The sequence below is a fragment of the Lepidochelys kempii genome, chromosome 5, assembly GCF_965140285.1.
Source record: "Lepidochelys kempii isolate rLepKem1 chromosome 5, rLepKem1.hap1, whole genome shotgun sequence".
Lineage (NCBI taxonomy): Eukaryota > Metazoa > Chordata > Testudines > Cheloniidae > Lepidochelys > Lepidochelys kempii.
Genome location: NC_136384.1, coordinates 130,321,684 through 130,348,574, shown reverse-complemented (window position 1 = coordinate 130,348,574; position 26,891 = coordinate 130,321,684). Strand labels below are relative to the sequence as shown.

Below are 26,891 nucleotides of genomic sequence, written 5' to 3'. Positions count from 1 at the left end.
CAAACATGCACTGCAATGCTTTGTTGTACAATGATTCCCAAGTACGTGTTACTGGCCTGGAGTGGTAAAGTGTCCTACCATGAAGGATGCAATAAGGCTGCTCTCCCCAGAAACCTTTTGCAAAGGCTTTGGGAGTACATCCAGGAGAGCCGCGAATGCCAGGGCAAATTAATCCTTTAACATGCTTGCTTTTAAACCATGTATAGTATTTTAAAAGGTACACTCACCGGAGGTCCCTTCTCCGCCTGCCGGGTCCAGGAGGCAGCCTTGGGTGGGTTTGGGAGGTACTGGCTCCAGGTCCAGGGTGAGAAACAGTTCCTGGCTGTCGGGAAAACCAGTTTCTCCGCTTGCTTGCTGTGAGCTATCTACAACCTCATCATCATCATCTTCTTCATCCCCAAAACCTGCTTCCGTGTTGCCTCCATCTCCATTGAAGGAGTCAAACAACACGGCTAGGGTAGTGGTGGCTGAAACCCCTAAAATGGCATGCAGCTCATCATAGAAGCGGCATGTTTGGGGCTCTGACCCGGAGCAGCCGTTCACCTCTCTGGTTTTCTGGTAGGCTTGCCTCAGCTCCTTAAGTTTCACACGGCACTGCTTCGGGTCCCTGTTATGGCCTCTGTCCTTCATGCCCTGGGAGATTTTGACAAAGGTTTTGGCATTTCGAAAACTGGAACGGAGTTCTGATAGCACGGATTCCTCTCCCCATACAGCGATCAGATCCCGTACCTCCCGTTCAGTCCATGCTGGAGCTCTTTTGCGATTCTGGGACTCCATCATGGTCACCTCTGCTGATGAGCTCTGCGTGGTCACCTGCAGATTGCCATGCTGGCCAAACAGGTAATAAGATTCAAAAGTTTGCGGTTCTTTTCCTGTCTACCTGGCCAGTGCATCTGAGTTGAGAGTGCTGTCCAGAGCGGTCACAATGGAGCACTCTGGGATAGCTCCCGGAGGCCAATACCGTCTAATTGTGTCCACAGTACCCCAAATTCGACCCGGCAAGGCCGATTTAAGCGCTAATCCACTTGTCAGGGGTGGAGTAAGGAAATCGATTTTAAGAGCTCTTTAAGTCGAAATAAAGGGCTTCATCGTGTGGACGGGTGCAGGTTTACATCAATTTAACGCTGCTAAATTCGACCTAAAGTCCTAGTGTAGACCAGGGTAGAGTAAACTGTAGGTCTTGGGCCCTCTGGACATGTTAGAGAATATCTTGAGGTACAAGAGAACACGGGGGAAGGTCAGTAAGTTTTCACATTTGTTAAAAAATTCCAGTCTGTTAAAATGAGCCATACTACAAAATGTATTACCTGGCACATTTTCAAAAGTCATGCGCCAACTGTGCTCAGTATATAATCAAACATGCATTGGCAACAGGAATGTTTAATGTAGCCTATAGCAGGGTTGGTGATGCATTTTGTTGTTTCTCATTTTAAATTAGTGAGAATATTAGCACCCAATTTTCTGAGGTGCTGAGTCCCTGCATTTCCTATTCGAGTCAGTGCAAGTGGAGCTCAGAACATGGAGGAACATGGCACTTTAAGTCTGATCAAAGCTAAGTACTATTCTTTTAATTAATGAAATGAGGGCTTTAAGAAACTTAGGCTTTGCCTTTCATGTTATGTGGTAGAGAGGGTCTGGGGGCTTCATGTTTTATAACAGTGCAATTAATGGTGTTTTCTGAATTTTATAAAGAATTCTACTTTCCAAATTCATTCTAGGCTCAGTTCTTAAGTCACTGGGTGTGGGGTGCTAAATACCTTTGAGGATCTGAGCCCTAAGTCACTTGGGCACTCTATTCTTTTTTAAATTTAACTTGCTACAAATTTTCAGAACTTAAAAAGCACTCCTGCATACATGCAAAACTCTCAATACCTCAAAATAGAGGGGACTTAATGATACTAAGAATGTGCCCTAAGCAGCACCTCTTTCAGGGAGAGAGTGCAGATTGAAAGGAAAATGAAATGTTACTTTTCTGTCGCCATAAAAACTTGTAAAGTTGATTAAAAAGTAAAAGAAAGCAATTAAAAAAGAATCATAGAAAAATTATGGAGCAGGTCCTCAAGGAATCAATTCTGAAGCACATAGAGGAGAGGAAAGTGATCAGGAACAGTCAGCATGGATCCGCCAAGGGCAAGCCATGCCTGACTAATCTAATTGCCTTCTATGATGAGATAACTGGTTCTGTGGATGAGGGGAAAGCAGTGACTTTAGCAAAGCTTTTGACACAGTCTCCCACAGTATTCTTGCCAGCAAGTTAAAGAAGTATGGGCTGGATGAATGCACTATAAGGTGGATAGAAAGCTGGCTAGATTGTCGGGCTCAACGGGTAGTGATCAATGGCTCCATGTCTAGTTGGCAGCCGGTATCTAGCAGAGTGCCCCAAGGGTCGGTCCTGGGGCTGTTTTGTTCAATATCTTCATTAATAATCTGGAGGATGGTGTGGATTGCACCCTCAGCAAGTTTCCGGATGACACTGAACGGGGAGGAGTGGTAGATACGCTGGAGGGTAGGGATAGGATACAGAGGGCCCTAGACAAATTAGAGGATTGGGCCAAAAGAAATCTGATGAGGTTCAACAAGGACAAGTGCAGAGTCCCACACTTAGGACGGAAGAATCCCATGCACCGCTACAGACTAGGGACTGAATGGCTTGGCAGCAGTTCTGCAGAAAAGGACCTAGGGGTTACAGTGGACTAGAAGCTGGATATGAGTCAACAGTGTGCCGTTGTTGCCAAGAAGGCCAATGGCATTTTGGGCTGTATAAGTAGGGGCATTGCCAGCAGATGGAGGGACGTGATCGTTCCCCTCTATTCGACATTGGTGAGGCCTCATCTGGAGTACTGTGTCCAGTTTTGGGCCCCACACTACAAGAAGGATGTGGAAAAATTGGAAAGAGTCCAGCAGAGGGCAACAAAAATTATTAGGGGACTGGAACACATGACTTGGAGAGGCTGAGGGAACTGGGATTGTTTAGTCTGCGGAAGAGAAGAATGAGGGGGGATTTGATAGCTGCTTTCAACTACCTGAAAGGGGTTCCAAACATGATGGATCTAGACTGTTCTCGGTAGTTGCAGATGACAGAACGAGGAATAATGGTCTCAAGTTGCAGTGGGGGAGGTTTAGGTTGGATATTAGGAAAACCTTTTTCACTAGGAGGGTGGTGAAGCACTGGAATGTGTTACCTAGGGAGGTGGTGGAATCTCCTTCCTTAGAAGTTTTTAAGGTCAGGCTTGACAAAGCCCTGGCTGGGATGATTTAGTTGGGGATTGGTCCTCCTTTGAGCAGGGGGTTGGACTAGATGACCTCCTGAGGTCCTTTCCAACCCTGACATTCTATGATTCTAAGAAAGTAAAAGCATAAAGCACCTGTGGCTCTTTATTCCAGATGTTAGAAAGGAGCCATACATGTTAAGTCTTTATTATTCTGAGTGTTCAATTATTGTCAGTCTACAGGTAAACAAACTCAGTCACCAAGACAAGCTGTATACTAAAAGGAGACATCACCCCAGTCAAATGTTACATTTTCTAAGCACTGCAGAGCTCAGAGTTTTGGAAATTCTCTAGGCTCTTTGGAAATTCTCCCCCTTAATTCAGGTCCCTAGATGGTAACTGTTGGGTGTGGAGCTCTGTTGAAGAACTAGCCTGAGATGTTTACACAAGTGTATCGAACTGTGCATGTTTTTCCATCTGATTCCCCATCTCCCCACTTTATTTTCACACTACATTCATGTACTAGTTTTATTACGTAGGCCAGGTCTACACTATAAACTGACATCGGTATAACTATGTCGCTCAGGGGGGTGAAAAATTCCCCCCTCCAAGCGACGCAGTTATGCTGACCTAACCCCCGTAGTGTAGACAGCAGTACGTTGATGAGAGAGCTTCTCCCGTCGACATAACTACCACCTGTCATGGAGGTGGATTAACTACATGGATGGGAGAAGCTCTCCTGTCGGCATAGTAACGTCTTTGCTAAAGCGGCACAGCTATGCCACTGCAGTGTTTTACGTGTGGACCTGCCCGTAGTTAGGGCCTGACTTTCCAACCCTTCCTTCATAGAATCATAGAATATCAGGGTTGGAAGGGACCCCAGAAGGTCATCTAGTCCAACCCCCTGCTTGAAGCAGGACCAATTCCCAGTTAAATCATCCCAGCCAGGGCTTTGTCAAGCCTGACCTTAAAAACCTCTAAGGAAGGAGATTCTACCACCTCCCTAGGTAACGCATTCCAGTGTTTCACCACCCTCTTAGTGAAAAAGTTTTTCCTAATATCCAATCTAAACCTCCCCCACTGCAACTTGAGTAGTCTTATTTCATTAGGATTAGTTGCATAGGGCAAGACTGCACACATGATAATGGGTTACAGGATTGGGCCCATACTGAGTAAAACCAGCACTCTTTTGGCTGTATAACCAATTTCAGCAGGAATATACCAAGTTCACAGTTTCTTTGGGATTGTTTAATGGTTTAAACATTTTCTTCTGATAAAATCAATTCAGTGTAAATGATGCGTTTTCTCCCGTTTTTTTCCCAGAGATCAAACTACTGGAAAAATTTAACTTTTAAAGTGCATTCCATGGCTGTCTAAATGGGAGCTTTGAATGTGATTTCTACACACTCTATGTCACAGTATTTTAAATAGCTGATCAAAAGAACCTATAATAACCCAGTGAACTCTACCAGCATGTGTACCTTGCTTGTGGAGTAATTGCAGCTTAAACTCAACAGGGAAGAAAATAGGACCAGTCATAAGACTAACCCAGTGTTTGAAGTGAAATTGAGCACTTTGAATGTCTTGGCCTCTTCGTCAATTCAGAAGTGCTACACTCTCCTACAGAGTTCCATCGCAGACACTACAAAAGGAACAAGTTCTATCAAGCGGAGCACAAAGAATAAAGGAAACAAAAGCTTACGTTTCTTCATCTCTATTTATCTTTCACGTTCTGTGAGCCTTGCACTTTTCTGATCTGAAGAAGTCTAATTTTGCATTATTAATGGTAAAAATTGCTTCTCCTTTAAGAGAATCAAAACAAGTGAAATCATAGAGGGGGTGTTGGAGAACGGAGAGGTAGGCAGGCAGCTGCATGCATTACTCCAGTTCATATTGTTAGCAAGAACATTGGCATGGTTTTGCACATAAGCTTTTGAGAACCAGGTTGAAGCACATGCAATTTTTTGCTCCTTTCTGCAATTTTATCTGGAGGATTATGCTCTGAGGGGGGCTGAAAGTAAACTAGTAATGAATCCCCCTTTTACTCTGGGGGGGTATTCATAGCTTACAGAGAAGCAGTGTGAGATAAGAGTATAACATTAATGTGTAAGAAAGAGCATTGTGCTGTGTAATGCCTCCTGCAAAGCTCTAGAAGAAATCCCAATCGTTAACAGAACTGGAAATAAATGAGAAAACGAAGTAAGATATAATTCTTGAAAAGCCACAAGCAGCAGAGAGAAAATCCATGAAATAACAAAAAGTGACTGACTGGAAGATGCACCAGGTTCAAGATAAGTGATGTCAATGAATGTACACCTACTCATAAGGATGTGAAAACTGCAAGGTATACATGGGCCATTTCATAGAATCATAGAATCATAGAATATCAGGGTTGGAAGGGACCCCAGAAGGTCATCTAGTCCAACCCCCTGCTCAAAGCAGGACCAATTCCCAGTTAAATCATCCCAGCCAGGGCTTTGTCAAGCCTGACCTTAAAAACCTCTAAGGAAGGAGATTCTACCACCTCCCTAGGTAACTCATTCCAGTGTTTCACCACCCTCTTAGTGAAAAAGTTTTTCCTAATATCCAATCTAAACCTCCCCCACTGCAACTTGAGACCATTACTCCTCGTTCTGTCATCTGCTACCATTGAGAACAGTCTAGAGCCATCCTCTTTGGAACCCCCTTTCAGGTAGTTGAAAGCAGCTATCAAATCCCCCCTCATTCTTCTCTTCTGCAGGCTAGTTTGGGCCAGTAGAGGAATTTTCTCAATAAGCCATTCTCAAAGTGGGCTGAATTTTTCCAGGTTTTTGTACAAACGTTACATTTTTAAAATATCACAATCATGGTCATGTAATTTTTCATTATTCATTATTCAAGCAACACAAGCATACTGTGCATTGTAATGCTGGGGTACAAACGGAATATTGATCCGGGGTATCATCATTTGTTAAGCACATGCCACTCAGCAGAATAAAACAAAGTGACAGGCCCCTGCTTCCATGAGGCTGAAGTCTAATTCAGACAGAATTATATTACCTAACCAGTGAATTCTCAAATTTCTATTTCTTTCATTTATTACTTAGAAAGTACCAGCCACCCCAATAGAGGGTGAAATCCTGGCCCAACTGAAGTCAATGGCCATAGTCACATTGATTTCAAAGAGCCCAGACTCCCTGTCAAATATCTGGGACACTGTACAAAAAAAAATAAAAATTAAGGTGTGGGTGTGGAGAATTAAGCCCAGATGCAGCTAGTCAGCAAGTGCACAAGGAAGAAAGAGTGAAAGAAAAGGGGGCCAATATGTACAAGTGTACCAAATACAACCTTACACTTAGCTCTGGAGACTGCAGCATAGAGACTCTGGCCAACACGGTAAGGGAGGCCTTAGGGGATCCCCCACCCCAATGCAGACCAAACTTCAGGACAATGAGCCAAGACAACTGAAGTGATCCTGGTGTTTTGGACAGACAGGTGGAGAGCAGTCCCTTAGGCACATCTCAGGTCCATTAGGCAGGTTCAGGGAACATTTCTGTTACTGCCAAGTTAGACTACAATCTTCCAAAAGTCTTGGCAAGTGGACAGTAGCCCCAATGGCCAACAAAATAGCCACACCCCGTAGTCTGAGCAACTCTGGCTACCCAGGGCTGCTGGGACGGCCCCTGCGGCTGTCTGAACTTGTGCCAGAGCTAAACTTTGCTAGCCCTGGAATCTGGGAGCAAAGGTGAGAGCTCTGTTGGACCCAGTGATCTTGCCCATGCACAGAGTGTACACCAGCCTCTGCACTCATTGAATGAAAGCAATTATATTTCGGTGAGATTGTGTCTCAGGATGCAATTTACATAGATGAACAATTAATGTGGTTAAATAAACCAGTTAGGGCCATATTCTGTCCTTAGTTGGACGCAGGCATTAACCCCAAAGCAAGTATTACATGAACAAAGGCCGAATATAGACCTGACAGGATTATTGCTTCAGCTACACTGATACTTGACAGGCCATGGACCATTAGGGATTATAAAAGGCCTAGCCGGGGAGGGTCAAACCCCAGCTTCCCCGGTGACCCAGCAGAAGGGACGTGACTGTGGCCTTTTCACTCCTGTTAGCGCTGCTCGGGAACAGCTCTGAACAGCAGCAGGGGCATGGGAATGAGCCTGTGGGGGGCAGGGAGAAAAGCCAGCACTGACTGTTTCGTGCAGTGGCGACTGTGAAGAGGTCACACCAGATAGGAGGAGGAAAGGGGAAGCTGGGGGCTTTAGTTAAGAAGTGGACAGTGTAGCTAGTTCAGTTCATTTCCCCAACCAGCTGCCAGTGGTTAGTGAAATGCCTGCCCTGTCTCACAGTCAGGGGGCATTCTGAGGCGCCAGGAGCCCTTTGGACCCATTTCACACCACCTCAGCTAATGGTACATCTACACAGCAGCTGGAAGGTGTAATTTTCTGTGTGCCAGCTGCCCGAGTACATACCTAGGATCTCAGATGGGCTGGTGCTCGGATGGCGAGCCTGAGTCACCATGCTACTCTGGTAAGACTGCTATTTTTAGTGCACCAGCTCGAGCAGAGCTGGCGCATATGTGTCTACTGGAGCTCCAAGTTGCAGTGTAGACATACCCCAATAATTTGTATTTCTGGGCACTCTGGGCCATGTCTACAAGCACTACAGCGGCACAGCTGCCGTGCTGCAGCTATGCCACCATAGCCCTGTGACCCAGACACTTACTAGGGTGGCGGAAAGGGGTCTCTTGAGAAGCTGTCAATTTAGCAGTGTCTACACTGGGGCTTAGGTTGACTTAACTCTTCTCCTCGGGGGGGGGGGCAGGGTGTGTGTGAAATTTTCACAGCCCCGAGTGACATAGATAGGTGTAGACCAGTCCTAAGTAAAAATGAGATGAATGGGAGGGGAAACAGGGCTGCACTACAGAAAAGCCCAGTCAATGGAGGGCTTTGACTCAATGTGATTTTGGCTTAGCTTCTCTCCCCTCAGAAATGTTGCCAAGCACTAAGGGCCCGGATTCCCTCAGCACACGATCTACATGCAGTGCTTCTCTGCACAGAGGTGGCCAGTCTTGATTAAGAGTAACATTGCCAAAAGCAACTTTCAACGGGACTTAAAACTCCCAACTCCCGCTTAGGTGCTTTTGAACATTTTGCACTAAATGACATGTATCATCTGGGGCCCAAAATGGGGAGAAATCAAAGTGACAGATACCAACACAGACATCAGATACCAACCTCTTCTTCTCAGCTGTGCTGATGTGGCCAAAACAGTCTCTTCTGGCCAAAGTCACCAATGAGTTAGTAGAGTTTAACTTATTGCACCACGCGAGGCAGTGAAGGCAAAAAAATATATTTAGTCGGGTTCATACAGCTAAACAGCAGTTATGTTACAGCGACATTGTACATCTCCCAAGAGCATTATGGGATACCTTACAATAATTCTTCTGCAAGAGAAGAATAAATAATGGCTTTCATTAAAAATATCTTCTCCTGTATTGGGCATGTCAAGCCAGTTAATAGTGTTAGGGGTCCAGATTCAGGAAAAGGAGGAATCTAAAGATATTCCAAAGAACAGGCATCCCACCTGGAGATTCTGGTCTTCTATTCCCACCCCCACCCCCCAAGTTTTTTAGCCAAAGACCCTGCAGTTTCACCCCAAGTCTCACTGCAGCATTGTTAATGTCTGCAAAGCCCGTGTCAATAGCAAGATGAGCAGAGAGTGAACAGGCACATGGGCCCTGCTGGTTTCTGTGTGGAGGTGACTGGATCGCCCATGTCCCCGTGGCTGAGGTTCTACTGTAATGTAGCCATTAATGATGCGAATCCGGGGAGGTGGGTCAGTGGTACTGCAAGGCAAACAGAGAAGAATCTTGGTCAGCAGTTAGTCACAAGGGTCAATGATCACCACGAACCAGGAGTCAAATTGTCACAGAAATGCCCACAGGAGGGTCCAAGACCAACTTGTGGAGCTGTCTGCAGATCTTGTGTGTTCCTGAATGAGGCTGTGAGTTTGGTCTCCCTGCCCCATGGATCCACAAGGAAAGGGAGCCCTTCACTCTCCCCACTCTGAACCTCCCTAGCCCCACTGACATCAAGACTCCTTGATGACTCATGCTGCTAACGGCAGGGCACTGCATACCTGCCCCTCTCAGAGGAGGACAGAGCCAGATAATGCTCCTATCAGATCCCCACTGGCAAAGGAGAGGAGAATGCCATGGACAATACCTCATCCCCATCTCACACCACAATTCCCGAAGGGCCCCAACCCAGCTGAGCATCAATATAAGGACTTGGCAAGAGAGACTCTCTGGTGGATGGGGGTGTTCAATGTGGTGGAGCTGGTTATTCCTGTCCCTGAGCTGGGATCTACCTGATTAGACTTCCTTCACTCACAGAAGGGACATTAGATCCCAAGGAAGCAGAGAGGTATTAGCAACATTCCTGAGCCCCTGCAGCCAGCCTTTCGGCTGATCAGCAACCTTAGCAGATAAACAAATCTAGCCTTGCAGCAGAGAAGGCTCTGCCGACCAGCATTCTCACCACATGGCACCAATTTATAGGGTTGATGCATCTGCTTTCAACAGCTGAGCCTGAACCCTGTCCAGGTTCTCCCCAGTTTGCACGTGCATGTTAGCATGAATCAAGCCTCTCTGCAGCCTCCATATAAATGATGCTCCATGTGAAAGGGCATCACTGGCAGGTGGAGAAAGCATATAGACCATATATGGGACAGTGGGAGTGAGGAAAATCCAGGCATCTATTAGAAATGCTTCTCAGTCTAGAGACTGAGAAGCAAAGGTCCACGTGAAAAGCCCGTCCCAAATAGGAGTGTGAGCAGAGGGCACTGCTCTCTGGATAACAGGTTGGAGCCAGATTTGACCCTGAGGCTATAGGCAGACACAGCTCAAATCCCCAGGCCCAGCATTGTTAGGTGGAAACTAAGATAAATTCCAGCAAAATTCCAGCAAGCACACCTGCCCAACTGTACAAACATATCCATTTCACTTGCATCAGCGCGCTCCAGCTGCTGTGCACTATTCCTGCTTTACGTTGGCTGAGTGCATTAAGCAAAAATGCTTGGGGAATTTGAAGGCAATTAGTCTGCTTTTTGAAAACACTTACCACTCCATATCCAACAGCCCCGCAGGCGGCTCCTACAGTAACTGGACAGAACCCAGCTGGCAGTGCAACAAAGCAGAGAGCAGATACATACAGGAGCACAGACCAGAGCAATTCAGGCCAAACCCGCTACAAGACTGTATGAAATCACTTGAGTTAGGCCTTTCATGGTTACCTGCTCACAGGAGTTACTTTACGAATGGACCAGACCCAAGCACAAGAGATTTACCCACTGAGAGATGGATATGTAGGAGTAAGGGCTGTGGCTTCAGAGATGGACTGAGTATTTATGTCTGAAGGGTTCCTGTGAATGACTGAATTTCATCAGTGACGTGAAACAGCACCACTAGGTGGGGCAGTTAGCACAACAGAAGCATGCAAAGAAGTTTGCATGTGTTTGTTTGCTCTTTTTTTTCTTAAAACAAGGCAGCAATTTCAGGAACTGCCCATCACCTAGAGGTAACGTAGGATATCTAGGGCGTAAAGTTAGTATTGATTTTCCACACATTCAAAGACAGTGCAGAGACCCCTGCAATGGAAAGAATCTAATCTGAAGCGCAGTGATGGGCAGTTAAGTGACAGTATGCGGCAGATACAGTGGCGTCCTATAGTTCTCCCTAGCTGGAAGGCACCGGGCAGACAATTAAGAAGAAATAAACATCACTCTGCTTGTTTTCCCCCAGTACAGAAGCTGTTTGGGAGGCTCGTCCTCTAGCCATTTACTCCTTCTGCTGCTAGGGTCACTACTAAAAATCAGACTTTGTTTCTGGTTCAAGTGATGCATTTCATGGATGGAAAGAAAACTGCAAAGAAAGAAAGCAAGAAAGAGAGATCTGGTCTCTGCCACTCCCAAGGCCCTAAAGGCACATATACCTGGAGTCAGGAGGGGGTTGCTGACAGTAGCCACCAACAAAACTTTATCAGCTTTGTGCTCCCTGGTGGTCTGACTAGAGCATTCCTGAAGTGGAAACTGGAGAAACAGCCCTTACTCCTAGTTATGCTCAGCTGACACTTCTTCCCATCTCACCTACCCCTTGCTGTAAAAATGACCCTCAGCTAAGACTCTGATCGCGCAAACACACAGGAGTAGGCTTTAGCACATTAGTAGTCCCATTGACTTCACCAGGAATATTGCATGCATAAAGTTAAACATGTGTGGGTATATAAAGGATCAGGGCCTAAACTGGTAAAGGCTCTGGGTTATCCTTTAGGATTGTCTGCTGAAGGTCAAGCTAATACCAGCTATAACAATAAAAACCACAAACTATAACTAATATCAACTTTATTAACTTCAGTAAACGAAAATTATAGCAACCTATGCAACCATATTTAATATATAGTATAATGATCATCTCTGCATTTAAACTCAGACAAGAACAGCCATTGCAACTTTCCCCCGACCTGTCCCCATAATATATCATTCAGAAGAATCAAAAAGCAATGATATATTGATATAATGTATCAAAGCAGTGCAGGTGCTCTCAAGCGCTCTCTACCTTGAGGCTGATGAAAAATAATGATTTAGGAAGTCCCACTGAATTGAGAAACTTGTTTAAAATTCGTAGGGGCCAATTTCCATTGCCCTGCCCCTTCAGCAGTCATTTAAACTGCACACAGTGGGAGTGAAACGCTCCCAGTCTGAATGAGCACATTTCACAGCGGTAAATGTTGGCACAAGGTGATGAAGAATCAGACCTGCATTTTATCAGATGGGAAGGAAATAAGTAAATCTACAGATGCACATTCAGCAGTGGGTCAGTGGCAAATGGAAGGTGCTTGACGAACGACACACAGTTCAAAAGGCGGCTATGGTTCTTGTGGTTATATCTGTCCTAGGAGAGTCAGTTCTCTTGGTTGGGAAAACCACCTTAGTTGCCTCTTCCCCACCCCACCTTATTTTGGATACTAAACCAATTATGCAGACAGAACCAATTGCATTGTTAATGGTGTGTTAGGGCACCTAGAAATATGAATTTTTATTATTATTTAAATCTAAATGCATAAATAAGAATTGCAGGAGATAAGAGACCAAATTCTGCTCTTTGGATTTGCACCAGAGGAAGTGAATAGAGTTTAAAACACAGGGTTTGTGGCATGTTAATGAGCCTTGATTAACAGCCAATCTTAGTGTAGCGGAGCGCCTCCCTCCCCCGCCAGTTGGTACCTTTCTTCAATGCGAACCCAGAGGTCGTTAAACTGGCGCAGCCTTTGCTTCTTCTGTTGCTTCTTCTTCTTCTTCTTCTTGTATTTCCTGTCCACTTTCTCCAGCAGGTCGACACGCTCGGGCAGCAGCAGGTGGGGCAGAAGCTCCTCTTCCTCTTTCTGAGGATGCGGCGGGCGGTGCAGCTCCTGGGCAATCACATAGGGGGTGTACGCCGGTGAGGATGATGAGAAGGTTGACCAGGTTTTTTGATTCTTCCCACTGGGGGGAAAGGAAACCAGAATGTTTGGAACGCCCTTGAGTGGGGGTCTTGGTCCAGCCCCATGGCAACTGAGATGCTATGCAGCCTCCTGATCCCCTACGTCAACAAATATTTCCCCCTGGAAGTTCTGCTGGTTTAAATCTTATCATCTACCCATCCTCTGTTCCCATCCCCCCCGCCCCATGTCACACCTCGGGTCAAGCAGAGTCTTTTCAGTTCAGAGGGCCTAAGGAAAGAGTGTTTCCGGCACCGACCAATGCACAGGCTGAGCTCAGGAGGAAAAAATCATTCAAGGATAACATAATGCACTTAGCTGACTACATTACCAAAACACTGCTGCTGAGAGGCACTGAGTGCCTGCTGAAGTCAGACTGGCAGATACGCACCATTTCTCAGAATCAGGCCAAAAAATGATAGATTCTAAGGCCAGAAAAGACCATGATGCTCATCTGATCTGACCTCCTCCATAGCATGGCTCAGAGAATTTCACCCTGTTATTCCTGCATCCGGCCCAGCTTGAGGTGGAATGATCGGTTATAAAGGCAGCCAGTCTGGGGGCAGGCTGGCACTTAAAACACTGCAGCGGTGCAGCTGCACTGCTGTAGTGCTTAAGTGAAAACGCTCCTACACCGACAGGAGAGTTTCTACCCTTGGCGTAGTTAATCCACCTCCTCGAGAGGAGGGAGCTCTGTCTCCCATCAACGCAGCACTGTTTACGCATGGGGTTATGTTGGTGTAATCGCATTGGTCGGGGTGTGGATTTTTCACACCCCGAGCTATGCAGTTATACCGATATCAGTCCGTCGTGTAGACCTGGCCTAGGTTTAAAGGCTCCAAAGGATGGACAATTTACCACATAAGCGGAATTATCCTCACCGTTACAAATCTGCATCTTGTAAACAAGCGATCTAGCGATGAAATGCTCTATATGTCATTAGCAATCCCTGGAGCCATGCAGGACCTCAGAGATGGGACAAACAGAAGAAGAGAATGCATTTGAGATGGTCTATAACTGGCCTTTTAATGAAGAGCTTGATACAGCTTCTGATAGAACCTTAGTTACAGGGTTAATTCACACTCATGGCCATGCTGCTGTTTCTACTGGGGAATCTAAACACCAGTTAGGGTGACTAGATATCCCGATTTTATAGGGACAGTCCCAATTTTTGGGTCTTTTTCTTATATAGGCTCCTATTACCCCCCACCCCCGTCCCGATTTTTCACACTTGCTGGCTGGTCACCCTAACACCAGTTCTGAAGTACTCACTGGCAGCTAGGAAAGATGGTCCAATGGTCAGGGCACAGGCTTAACAGCTGGAAGACCAGCATGCAGTTCCCTGCTCTCCCACAGACTTCCGGGTGACCTTGGCAAGTCACTCAGTCTCTCGTTGCTCTGTTCCCCACCTGTCAAAAGAGATAACTGCCCTGCCCTACCTCGCAGGTGCGTGCTGATGAGAAACACATAGAAGCCTGTGAGATGTTCAGGTACTACAGTAAGGGACCCCTATGGGATGGAGAGTTTTAATGGGAGATAAGGAGTACTTGTGGCACCTTAGAGACTAACCAATTTATTTGAGCATGAGCTTTCGTGAGCCACAGCTCTAAGGTGCCACAAGTACTCCTTTTCTTTTTGCGAATACAGACTAACACGGCTGTTACTCTGAAACCTGTCATTAATGGGAGATGTGTGTCAGGTCAGCCTGCCACTTGGTGGCAGCAGATCCCATGGATTCAGGGGGGATCTAGGCCAACCCTAGTGGATGGTGACATCATTTTGAAGGCCCCTAGGATAACAAAGCTGAAGCATGCTGCAGAGAGGAGACACTTGCAGGTAGGCCAAGTGCTGGGGCAAGGAAGGTTCTTTCCCCCTCAAGGCTGGCTCTGGGGAGCACAGGGACCACTGCCTCCTCCAAAAAGCAGCTGGGGGAGAAATGGGGCTCTGGGCCTGCTGCTCCTCCTCTAACCCTGGCTGCCATAGGCGGTGGGTGTAAAAGGCCTGCCCTGGTGTACTGCAGCTGCTGGACACTGGTTGTGCAGTTTGCACGGGAAGTTTTGCTTATTATTATGCACCATGCAGGTTCCAGGGCAGCTGAGGAGGCAGTATGTGCTACTCAGCTTCTCAGGTTCACCAGTAACCTCCCTGGACCCAGGTTCTTCGAGAAGAGACAAGCTTTTCCCATGGGGCGGCTTGGGGTCTCAGGAGGGGAGGCACGGCAAGGCTGGGGTGGCTTCTGCCGGCCCAGGGGTCTTCTGGGTGGGGGGAGGGAGCAGGATTCCTCCAGCCGCAAGGGGGCGAGGGGTTCAGGTCACAGTGGGGTGACCTCGGGCAGAATTGGTGGGGCCGGGGGGCTAGCCTCTTCAAAGGGGGGCTCCATGCTGGCGGCGGAGTAGGAGCTAGTACAACCAGGGAAGCAATCTGCCTCATCTCAAGCAGACACTATCTGCCTGGTGCCCCTTTTGGGGCACTGCAGCTCTGCATCATGCCTGATACAGGGAAGTAGCTTTAAAGCTACAACCCAATCCTTGATGTCTGTAAGAAAGAGTACTTTCCCTCAAGTGGAGCCCAACCAAATTCCTCTTAAGCACCTGGATGATCTATCTTATTAACGGCATTCCATTCAAAGCTGGAGCACAACCTGAATACCTGAGTGATCTGGAGGTTAACTTATAGCATGAGGAGAAGCAGCAGACAGGCTGGACACGGTCTTTGGCTGAAATTACTCAAGATAGTTAAAGTCCAAAGCAGACTGCGAAGAGTTACAAAACTGGGTGACTGAGCAAGAAAATGGCAGATGAAATTCAATATTTATAAAAAGAAAAGGAGGACTTGTGGCACCTTAGAGACTAACCAATTTATTTGAGCATGAGCTTTCATGAGCTACAGCTCACTTCATCTGTGAAGTAAGCTGTAGCTCACAAAAGCTCATGCTCAAATAAATTGGTTAGTCTCTAAGGTGCCACAAGTACTCCTTTTCTTTTTGCAAATAAAGACTAACACGGCTGTTACTCTGAAACCAATATTTATAAATGCACAGTAATGCATATTAGAAAACATAATCCCAAGTATACATATAAAATGATAGGGTTTACACTGTTACCACTCAAGAAAGAGATCTTGGAGTCATCATGGATAGTTCTCTGAAAACATCCACTCAATGTGCAGCAGCAGCCAAAAAAAGCTAACAGAATGTTGAGAACCATTAGGAAAGGGATAGATAATAAGACAGATAATATAATGCCACTATATAAATCTATGGTATGCCCACACCTTGAATATTGCATGCAGTTTTGGTTGCTTCATCTCAAAAAAGATATATTGGAACTGGAAAAAGTAGGAAGAATAGCAACAAAAATTATTAGGGTCTGTAACAGGAGGAGAGATTAAAAAGACTGGCACTGTTCATCTTGGAAAAGAGACAACTGAAGGAGGATATGATAGAGATCAATAAAACCATGAATGGTGTGGAGAAAGTGAATAAGGAAGTGTTATTTACCCCTTCACACAACACATGAATCAGAGGTCACACAATGAAAGTAACAGGCAGCAGGTTTAAAGCAAATATAAGAATGTACTTCATCGCACAGTCAACCTGTGGAATTCATTTCCAGGGGATGCTCTGAAGGCCAAAACAGTAACTGGGTTCAAAAAAGAACTAGATAAGTTCATGGAGGATCAGTCCATCAATGGCTATTAGCCAGGACAATCAGGAATGCAATCCCATGCTTTGGCTGTTCCTAAACCTGACTGCTAGAAGCTGAGACTAGAGGAGAAGGGACGGATCACTCGATAATTGCCCTGTTCTGTTCACTCCCTCTGAAACATCTGGCAATGGCCACTGTCAGAAGACAGGATACTGGGCTAGAAGGACCATTGGTCTGACCCAGGATAGCTGTTCTTGTGTTTTTAAATATAAAAGGAAGAAAGTGAGCAAAAAAATGTTGCTTTCACCAGCTGTACCCTGGGAGTACAATGAGTGTTTCCCTTCTCCTGCTGCAACGGCAGTCAGGCTCCCAGAGAGGAGATGGGCTGATTTCAGTGAGAGTTTGGAGTTTCCAGACTGGTCTGGTCACTGAACCTGAACTCTGTGATGGAATTTAAAACAAGTTTCAATCAAACAGATCAAAGGCGAGAGGATGTGGAATGGAATGTGAGTCCCCATTGGAAGGGGAGAATGAAATTAGGAGTGAATTTACAGTCATTTCCCTAAGAAAACTGAGAACTGAACCCTGATCCAAGATGACTGAGAGGACAGAGGCAGTGCCAAGAAATGAGACCGTTTGGGACCGTGAAGGAGAAGGCACTCTGAAGAACGAGCTCAGACAGAGACATTTAATACAGGGCTGGGTTTGAAATGCAAACAGATTCTGAGCTATTCTTCCCTTTTCAAGCACTACAGTGCCCTGGTTCCCTCCACTCCAGTCTTGCCTGCCCTTTTCTCAGCTTCTTATAGCATCACCTCTGTGTCCTGGGTATGGTACAAACTTGCTGAGCTCTTCCACTTTTAATTCCCCCTTACAGACCCACTGCTACTGTGCTGCCTTCAGCAACCTGAGTGGACCTGTGTAGAAACCCGTTTACTGTTGTCCTTCCCCCAACCTCTGTCATTCCATCTGTCCTGAAACTGTGAGCAAGGAGCGCCCCTTTGTGAGGGTTTAAAAAGCCCCTAGTGTTTCATGGGCACTGCCACAAACACATCACAATGAGATTTAGGAATCCAATCCCTTGGTGAGTGTAGGAAGTGCCTGTTCAAATAGCACAGGGCACCTGTTTTATTCTTTGTGCACACACATCATCCTCGCATTTTTAGAGTGACCTGGTTAATAGAGGTGCGGATCTCAGGGCATTTGATACTTTCTGCAGTAAATCTGTAGGCGAGCCTTTGAATGGCAGCAGGTCCCACACCCAGAGGGACCCAGGGATAGTCAGAGGCATGGAGACATGGCGCATTCCCCTCCCCTCGTGCCAGGTCACCCCGGCAGAACTCTCCTTGAGCACAGCAGCTGCAGAGGAGAGCGGGAGTCGCAATCATTACGGCTGTGATTGTATGATGAATATTTTATGAAATACATATTCAGCCTAAAATCAGGAATAACATTTAAAAGCTCAAAATAGACACACCGGGAGCTTAATTCAATTCAGGGCACTATATATAAAACTGTCCTCGGTGCTCTCTGCTGTGGGGCTGGAGCACAGTCTCTCTTCTCCTTGCCCTTCGCTAGGGCGGGAGCCCTGCCTCCCCCTCCATGCTCCAGTTCCTGGCCTCTCAACTCCCAGCCTGCATATAGTGTCCCCCTCAAAGGAACAGAAGCCCTTGCTGCAGCTGGCTCTGTCGTTTCCTCCCAGAGTTGTGAGCTCAACTCACTCGGTCTTCTGTCTGCCCCCAGCTGGTTCCCCATCCAAGGGAAAAGCATGCGCGCACACAAAGTGAGCAAGTGTGCAAGTCAGGGCTTCGGCTCCTGTATGTTCCCTTTGCACAATGATGGTGGCGCGAAGGGGACCTCAGGTTGCCCTAAGAGGGAAGCTGAGGATGCTGCCACTACACAATATCACAACTCTGGAGGGCAGGCTGTTTATGTGCACCTCAATTTATCCTCCCCCTCCTCTCTTTTTCCCCCTCACCTGACAGCCTTTCACTCTGCTCTGTTCCCCGTGCTGCAGATTGGCTTCCTTTCTGTTTCACTCTGAAGCGTTTGCTTCAGCCAGTGGCTGTTCTTCTACTCTCTTACGTTCATCTTCCCATTTTACAATAAAGTTTCAAGTGACTTTAGGGCCAATGAACAGTGCCAGACTGAGACGCCAAGATACTTCCCCATAAGTCTCCCCTGACCTGGAGGGATAGGACATAAAGCTATAAGGGACATTTCACTCCCCATGTTCATGCAGGTCTTTTACAGTGAGACAGCCTCCTAGGATGTAGAAGCCCTTTACACCAACATTCCACACAAAGATGGACTACAAGCCGTCAGGAACAGTATCCCCGATAATGTCACGGCAAACCTGGTGGATGAACTTTGTGACTTTGTCCTCACCCATAACTATTTCACAGTTGGGGACAATGTATACCTTCAAATCAGCGGCACTGCTATGGGTACCCGAATGGCCCCACAGTATGCCAACATTTTTATGGATGACTTAGAACAACGCTTCCTCAACTCTTGTCCCCTAATGCCCCTACTCCACTTGCGCTACATTGATGACATCTTCATCATCTGGACCCATGGAAAAGAAGCCCTTGAGGAATTCCACCATGATTTCAACAATTTCCATCCCACCATCAACCTCAGCCTGGACCAGTCCACACAAGAGATCCACTTCCTGGACACTACAGTGCTAATAAGCGATGATCACATAAACACCACTCTATACCGGAAACCTACTGACCGCTATTCGTACCTACATGCCTCCAGCTTTCATCCAGACCACACCACACGATCCATTGTCTACAGCCAAGCTCTACGATACAACTGCATTTGCTCCAACCCCTCAGACAGAGACAAACACCTACAAGATCTCTATCAAGCGTTCTTACAACTACAATACCCACCTGCTGAAGTGAAGAAACAGACTGACAGAGCCAGAAGAGTACCCAGAAGTCACCTACTACAGGACAGGCCCAACAAAGAAAATAACAGAACGCCACTAGCCATCACCTTCAGACCCCAACTAAAACCTCTCCAACGCATCATCAAGGATCTACAACCTATCCTGAAGGACGACCCATCACTCTCACAGATCTTGGGAGACAGGCCAGTCCTTGCTTACAGACAGCCCCCCAACCTGAAGCAAATACTCACCAGCAACCACACACCAGAACCACTAACTCAGGAACCTATCCTTGCAACAAAGCCCGTTGCCAACTGTGTCCACATATCTATTCAGGGGACACCATCATAGGGCCTAATCACATCAGCCACGCTATCAGAGGCTCGTTCACCTGCACATCTACCAATGTGATATATGCCATCATGGGCCAGCAATGCCCCTCTGCCATGTACATTGGCCAAACTGGACAGTCTCTACGTAAAAGAATAAATGGACACAAATCAGATGTCAAGAATTATAACATTCAAAAACCAGTCGGAGAACACTTCAGTCTCTTTGGTCACTCGATTACAGACCTAAAAGTTGCAATTCTTCAACAAAAATACTTCCAAAACAGACTCCAACGAGACACTGCTGAATTGGAGTTAATTTGCAAACTGGATACAATTAACTTAGGCTTGAACAAAGACTGGGAGTGGATGGGTCATTACACAAAGTAAAACTATTTCCCCATGTTTATTTCCCCGCCCACTCACCCCCCACTGTTCCTCAGATGTTCTTGACAACTGCTGGAAATGGTTCACCTTGATTATCACTACAAAAGGTTCCCCCCCCACCCCCTCCCCGGCTCTCCTGCTGGTAATAGCTCACCTTACCTGATCACTCTCGTTACAGTGTGTATGGTAACACCCATTGTTTCATGTTCTCTATGTATATAAATCTCCCCACTGTATTTTCCACTGAATGCATCCAATGAAGTGGTAATAGCTCACGAAAGCTTATGCTCAAATAAATTTGTTAGTCTCTAAGGTGCCACAAGTACTCCTTTTCTTCCTCCTAGGATAATGGGCATGGGAATGTGCTTACATGTCCACTGGGGCTGGGCTGAGATCATATGTCAGAGTGTGCCATCATCTGGGAATTACTTTTGACCATTTACCGACCTACAGGCCTGTTAGTTTGACCTCAATTGTATGCAAGGACTCGGAACAAATTTTGAAAGAGAAAGTAGTTAAGGATGTAGAGGTTAATGGTAAGTTGGGATAAAATACAACATGGTTTTACAAAAGGTAGATCGTGCTAGCCCAACCTGATTTCCCTTTCTTTGAGAAGATACCTGATTTTTTTAGACAAAGGAAATGCAGTAAATCTAATCTACCTGGATTTTAGTAAGGCACTTGATACAGGTCCACATGGGAAATTATTAAATTGGAGAAGATGGGGATTAATAGAGAACTGAAAGGTGGATAAGGAACCGGTTAAAGGGAAGACTACAACAGGTCATGCTGAAAGGTGAACTGTCATGCTGGAGGGAGATTATTAGTGGAGTTCCTCAGGGATTGGTCTTGGGACCAGTCTTATTTAACATTTTCATTTGTGCCCTTGGCACAAAAAGTAGGAGTGTACTAATAAAATTTGCGGGTGACACAAAGTCGGGAGGTATTGCCAATACGGAGGAGGACCGGAATATCATACAAGAAGACATGGATGACCCTGTAAACTGGAGTAATAGAAATGGGATGAAATTTAATAGTGCAAGGTCATGCATTTAGGGACTAACAACAAGAATTTTTGCTATAAGCTGGGGATGTATTAGTTGGAAGTGACAGAGCAAAGGAAAGACCTGACTGTATTGGTTGATCACAGGATGACTGAGCCGCCAATATGATGCAGCCATGAAAAAGGCTAATGCAATCCTAGGATGCAACAGTCGAGGTATTTCCAGTAGAGACAGGGAAGTGTTGTTACCATTATACAAGGCCCTGGTGAGACCTCATCTGGAATAGTGTGTGCAATTCTGGGCTTCCTTGTTTAACGAGAGATGAGTTCAAACTGGAACAGGTGCAGTGAAGGGCTGCTAGGATGATCCGAGGAATGGAAAACCTACCTTATGAGAGGAGACTCAAAAATCTTGGCTTGTTTAGCCTAACCAATAGAAGGCTGAAGGGAGATATGATTGCTCTCTATAGATACATCAGAGGGAGAAATACCAGGGAGGAAGAGAAGTTATTTAAGTTAAGCACCAATGTGGACACAAGAACAAATAAACTGGCCATCAACAAGTGTAGCCTTGAAGTTAGACAAAGCTTTCTAACCATTAGAGGAGTGAAGTTCTGGAACAGCCTCTCACAGGGAGCAGTGGGGGCAAAAAAAAAAAAAAACAACAGAAAAGCCTCCACTGGTTTCAAGACTGAGTTTGATAAGTTTATGGAGGGGACGGTATGATGAGTCACGGTAGCTGACCAGTGACTACTTACAGCAAATATCCTAAATGGCCAGTGATGGGACACTAGTTGGGGAGGGCTCTGAGTTACTACAGAGAATTCTTTCCCAGATGTCTGCCTGGTGGGACTTGCCCACTTGCTCAGAGTCTAACGTCTGTTTGGAGTCGGGAAGGAATTTTCCCCCAGCTCAGATTGGCATAGACCCTAGGGGATTTTCACCTTTCTCTGCAGCATGGGGCCCGGGTCATTTGCAGGTTTAAACTAGTGTAAATAGTTGATTCTCTGCAACTTGAAGTCTTTAACTCATGATTGGAGGACTTCAGTAACTCAGCCTGAGGTCTATTACAGGAGTGGTGGGTGAGGTTCTGTGGCCTGCAATGTGCTGGAGGTCAGACTGATGGTCACTTCTGACCTTAAAGTCTATTAGTCTAAACAGGTTCAAGCCAGTGACCGAGAGGTCAAAGCCTCTGTATCCCATTACTAGGCCTCTGAGCTATCCTGTCATGAGCCTCAAAACCATCCCAAGAGGGATTTTCCTTCCTTTGCTTTTCATTCCATTGTAAACTCATTTCCCATCTTAACCCTGCTTTGAAATAGTCCTAGATGGCTATTCCCAACATTTTAACAGAGCCATTTATCTTCATTTTTTTCTCTGAATACAGGATTCATCTCCATCTCCCTGATCACCTTTCTCATTCAGCAGGTTTCAGCCACAGCCCACCAAGGGCTTCATTCCCGGCTCTCACACTGCACATCATGAAATGCAGCAAGTTCTGATTTTAGGGGGAGGTTTTCAAAGGTACAAATGGGAGTTAATTAGGCACTGAACTTTCCCTGACTGTCAGTGGGAGTTAGGGGCCTGTGTCTTTGACACCCACCCTCGCCTCCTTCAATGTATAAAATACTATGGGTGAAATCCTGGCCCCATTCCAGGCAAGGGGAGTTTTGCCATGGATTTCAGTGGGCTCAAGATTTCACTCTGTGACTTTTCTTTAGGCTTTGTTTTTATTCCCATCTCTAGGCCATGTGAAGTGGGGTTTAGGATGGCATGAGCTCTCTTTTTCTGGAGCATAAGAAGTTGCTAAGGCAGTTGTAAAGAATGATTGGCCAAAAGGCTCTCATCAAACAAAAACCTCATTTCCCCAGACTTTTCATCCTTCTAGGAAACGTTTTTAAACCATGCACTTTTTCTTTGAAAAAAGAAGTGATTCAAGTATTAGATTCTGATTGGCTATTATGGATCATCATAGAGGGCTCGCCTACACAGGGAGCTACCCAGTGGTGTTCAGATCCTATGGTGATGAGTGCAGTACAAGAACCTCTAGAGAACAGAATACTGCTGACATTAGGGCTATGGCAAGGCATGTGGCTGAACCCATGTGGAGCCTGGTTTAAAAGCAAGTGTAGACTATGACAAAGCATGTTCAGCACCATGTGAGAAGCCAAGGTTAAAATGTAGCCCAACAAGGAGCTTACATTCCTTGTGGTAACAGTCAACACCAGTGAAAGGATTCAAGGAGGAAGGTGACGTGGTCAGGAGGAAAGGAAGTGACTTCATTTATATTATTTGTATGACCGTAGTGCCTAGGAGTTCCTACCATGGAACCCTACCATGTGCTGGGTACTGTAGAAACACAGAACAAAAAGATGGTCCCAGCCCCAGCGAGCCCCTTTAGTAGAGGTGTTTGGGAAGGCGGTTTGGAGAGTGTGGTGCTCAGAAAAGGAACGCTGACAATAATGAAGGCAGAGGTATGTGGTGGGGAAGGAGATATAAAGGGAAATATTACAGTAGTCAAAGTGAAAGATGAACAAAATGCGAACCAAGGTTTTAGCAGTAAGAATACAAGGGAACAGGCTTATTTTAGATACTAGGCCCAAACATGGGATTTAGCGAGCACCTGTATGTGGGGCAGGGGAGAGAGAGCAATGGAAGATAGGGCCCAGGTGGCAAGCCAAGCAGGGAGAATAAGGAAATGATCAGTTGTGACAGAGAAAGGAGGCAGAGCAGGGAGATCAGAAATCTGGAGTTTGGGATATTGGCAGGAAGTCCAGGAGGAGATGGCTGAGACAGAGGGAGATGCAAGGCTAGACTGAGGGGGAGATGTAGAAGTTCTCTGGTAACTGAAACCACGGCAGAACACCTGAGAGAGAGCACTGAGGGAGACCAAGGTGAGCTCAGGAGAAAACCTTGAAGACTATCCATAGGTAGGAGTGAAGGCAGGATGAGGAGCCACCAGGCAGGATGAAGAAAAAGAGTGCTCAGCAAGGAGAACCAGAATAGACAAGTGTCCTAGTCTAAAATGGAGGAAGAGAGAGTGATCAATGGTATTGGTGGCAGCAGACAGCTTGGGAACAAGAATACAGCTTAGCACAAAGAGTGTTAGGGAGGATGCTGGTGAGGCCGGCTCTGAAGTGGAGAGGCTGGAAGTCAGATTGGAAAGGTCAAGGAGAGCGTTGCACAAGGAGTCAAGGCAGAGCAGACTCAGGGGGTTTAGAGAGAATACAGGGGGTGAGTTGGCAGGTAGGGAAGGGACAAGGGAAGACTTTTCAAGCTAAGTGATACGACACTGTACTTGTGTACAGGGGGGAAAGAGCCAAAGGGGAGGGACTGGTTGAACACACAAGAGAGGGAAGGAATGGGAGAAGGGTCCCAGGAGCACAGGCCCTAGGGGAAGATGTGCCAAGCTGGGGTCGGGGTGGGGAAAAAGGGGCTATAAAACAGAAAAACTAGCAGCCCTTCCCTTTAGCCCTTCCCTTTTTGTGCTACACTACAACAAGTCAGCTTGTCCACCCAAACAGGTTTAACTTGCCGTTCATAAATACTTGCTAACTCAAGGCTTTAAAAGTTATGGGAAAAACATGTCCAAGTCAATACGAAAGAGCAACCTGTCAAGTGTCATGCATGCTGCGTTTCCAAATTAGCTCCCAGAAGATAAACAGAGCAAAGGAATTGTACCGGGAAATAGCAAAGAAGAGCAGTCTATCTATTTCCACGGTATCTCTATAGTCGTCTACAGCTTATCTATCTCAATGGCTTATCAAATATGATAAAAACATGTATATATTACTTGTTGATGGGTTGTCCAGCAGGAGTGTGTTCTACCTCATACCCTTCTCTTCCCAAAACATCAATCACTGTGTTGTTGCCCATGAAATGACCTGCAGTTAAGAAAAAAAATTAGAAACTTTGGAGCAAATCAAACAAGAATAGCAATAACCATCCTCACCCCTCCCAAAGAAAAACGCTCCTCGACAATCCACCATAGCCACACTTCTAGGAGCAGAAGATCTGTCAGAGCAACTGGTTTCCATTTCTCTTCTATGAGGTCTTGAAAAAGTACATGATATACCAAATTATTGGAGAAGCGTCAATACCGGTTATTTGGGTGGTGCCAGAATGTTCTCATTGGGTCATTCGGAAGTTCCCTGCTGCTAATCACCACCAGTATGCCACTATGGTAAATAAATGTTTCTGTCCTCACATTTCTCCTGTAGATTCAACTGGATAAAGTACCCTTCACTTCCTATCCCAAACTGTTCCCAGGTGTTCCTGCACATTGTTACACAGGCAGGGATGCTGGAACCATTTGTATAGTGGGGGTGCAGAGAGCCATTGAACGAAACTGTAAACCCTGTATACGATGGAAAGCACTTCAAGCCAGGGGTGCTGCCACACTCCCAGCACCCCTAATTCCAGCACCTGTGTGAACAGGTACTGCCTTCTGACCTCATAACAGATGAGATCATTCAGAGATATAAAGTTACACTGGTATCAATGTGGAGCAACAGCATTTACTTCAGTACACATAACCAAAGGCGCTAAATATCAAGTCATAAACCTTTTGTTGTGATTATTAAATTAAGAGTCATCCCACTGTGGTGAATGAAAAATAGCTCTGGACTTTGGTCAGACACTGCCCTGGCCTGGCTAGAATTCAATCTCTCACTTCCTTTAAAATAAGCAATTAGAGACAGATATTCACCTATAACTTCAGCAAAAATCCACTAAACTTTGGAGAGGATTTAGCTGGCTCTGGCATAATTCTGTCAGTGATTTATAAGTCCACTCCATTTTCAACCAGATGTGTATGCTGCTTTGCCTGTATGCTGACATCATAATGAATTAATTATGACAGTCTATTATAATAAACGCTGACCAGCATGGGAAAAGAAAATCCTCTCCAGGACTTGTGACTTCAAGACTTGTGATTGTGACTTTAGGTTTGTTTTCATACCTCATCAGACAGAGATTCTGGGAAACAGACTGAGACACAGGAAGTACAGCACAAACTTTCAAAGCTGTATCCTGTTCTGTCATTTACCAGCCTGCTATTAAATAAAATTATAATTTGTAGCGAACTCCCTTCCTCCTGCAGAAGCACTTGGTGTTAAAATTATCACAAGCAGTTAGAGAAAGTACGCCAATCAAAAACACCCTCCTAAATGCATAGGAATAAAACTAACCAAGAGGGTCAGATTAAAAATAATGTATAGAGAAATGGGGTTTAAGGTATATTCCCCAAAATGGGTATGGGGTACTGAGATAGATGTCCAGGAGCGGCAAGTCCCACACCCCCAGGCTCACTATAGTAGATTACCTCCCAGCTGGGGAGAAATGATATCATCTGTAAAGAATGGTGTGGTCTGAGCTCCGATACTTGACAGGCTGGGGTCTGAAGAAAGGTCACCAAAAGGATTTTAAAAATCAAACAGTGCCAGCTCAACTGGCATTTGCTGGCAAGCAGGCAAGGCGGGCCTAACGAGGGAACACACACCAGGATGTGTTCTGACCAAGTTGCAAGCTGCCCCGCTAGACCGGGAGTGACTATAATCAAGCCTATGATCACTAAAGCATGAGTTGCTGTTGCAAGATCAGACTGGGATATATAAGCAGCCTGCGCAAAGTGCTCATCTGGAATAAAACAAGAGACCACATTTGTGATGTACTCTGTCGGACACATGGCTTTCCATGGAAGCGGAGTGATCAAAAGCCATACCAAGGTTCTTAACCTTTATTTCATTATCAGCCATCTATGTTTTTAAAACAGGAGCACTTACCTTAGGCGTTAAAAATATCAGGTTCTCAGACATTTCAATAACAAGCTGTATTTCCTGTGTTCTAATCTATATCACATTGTCAAAATGGCAACTCCCTA

The 26,891-nt window shown here is 45.8% G+C and overlaps 1 protein-coding gene across 1 annotated transcript in view; it reads right to left on the bottom strand.

The window, feature by feature from the left end:
- Window positions 1-8,832: 8,832 nt before the first annotated feature.
- Window positions 8,833-26,891, bottom strand: part of TRABD2A (TraB domain containing 2A) — a 110,460-nt gene continuing 92,401 nt past the window's right edge. The window contains exons 5-7 of the mRNA XM_073346320.1: window positions 24,804-24,894; window positions 12,489-12,746; window positions 8,833-9,051 (exon numbers count right to left, since the gene is read on the bottom strand). Coding sequence (XP_073202421.1) covers window positions 8,868-9,051; window positions 12,489-12,746; window positions 24,804-24,894 — 533 coding nt within the window. The 3' untranslated portion in view covers window positions 8,833-8,867. The remainder of the gene's footprint in view (window positions 9,052-12,488; window positions 12,747-24,803; window positions 24,895-26,891) is intronic.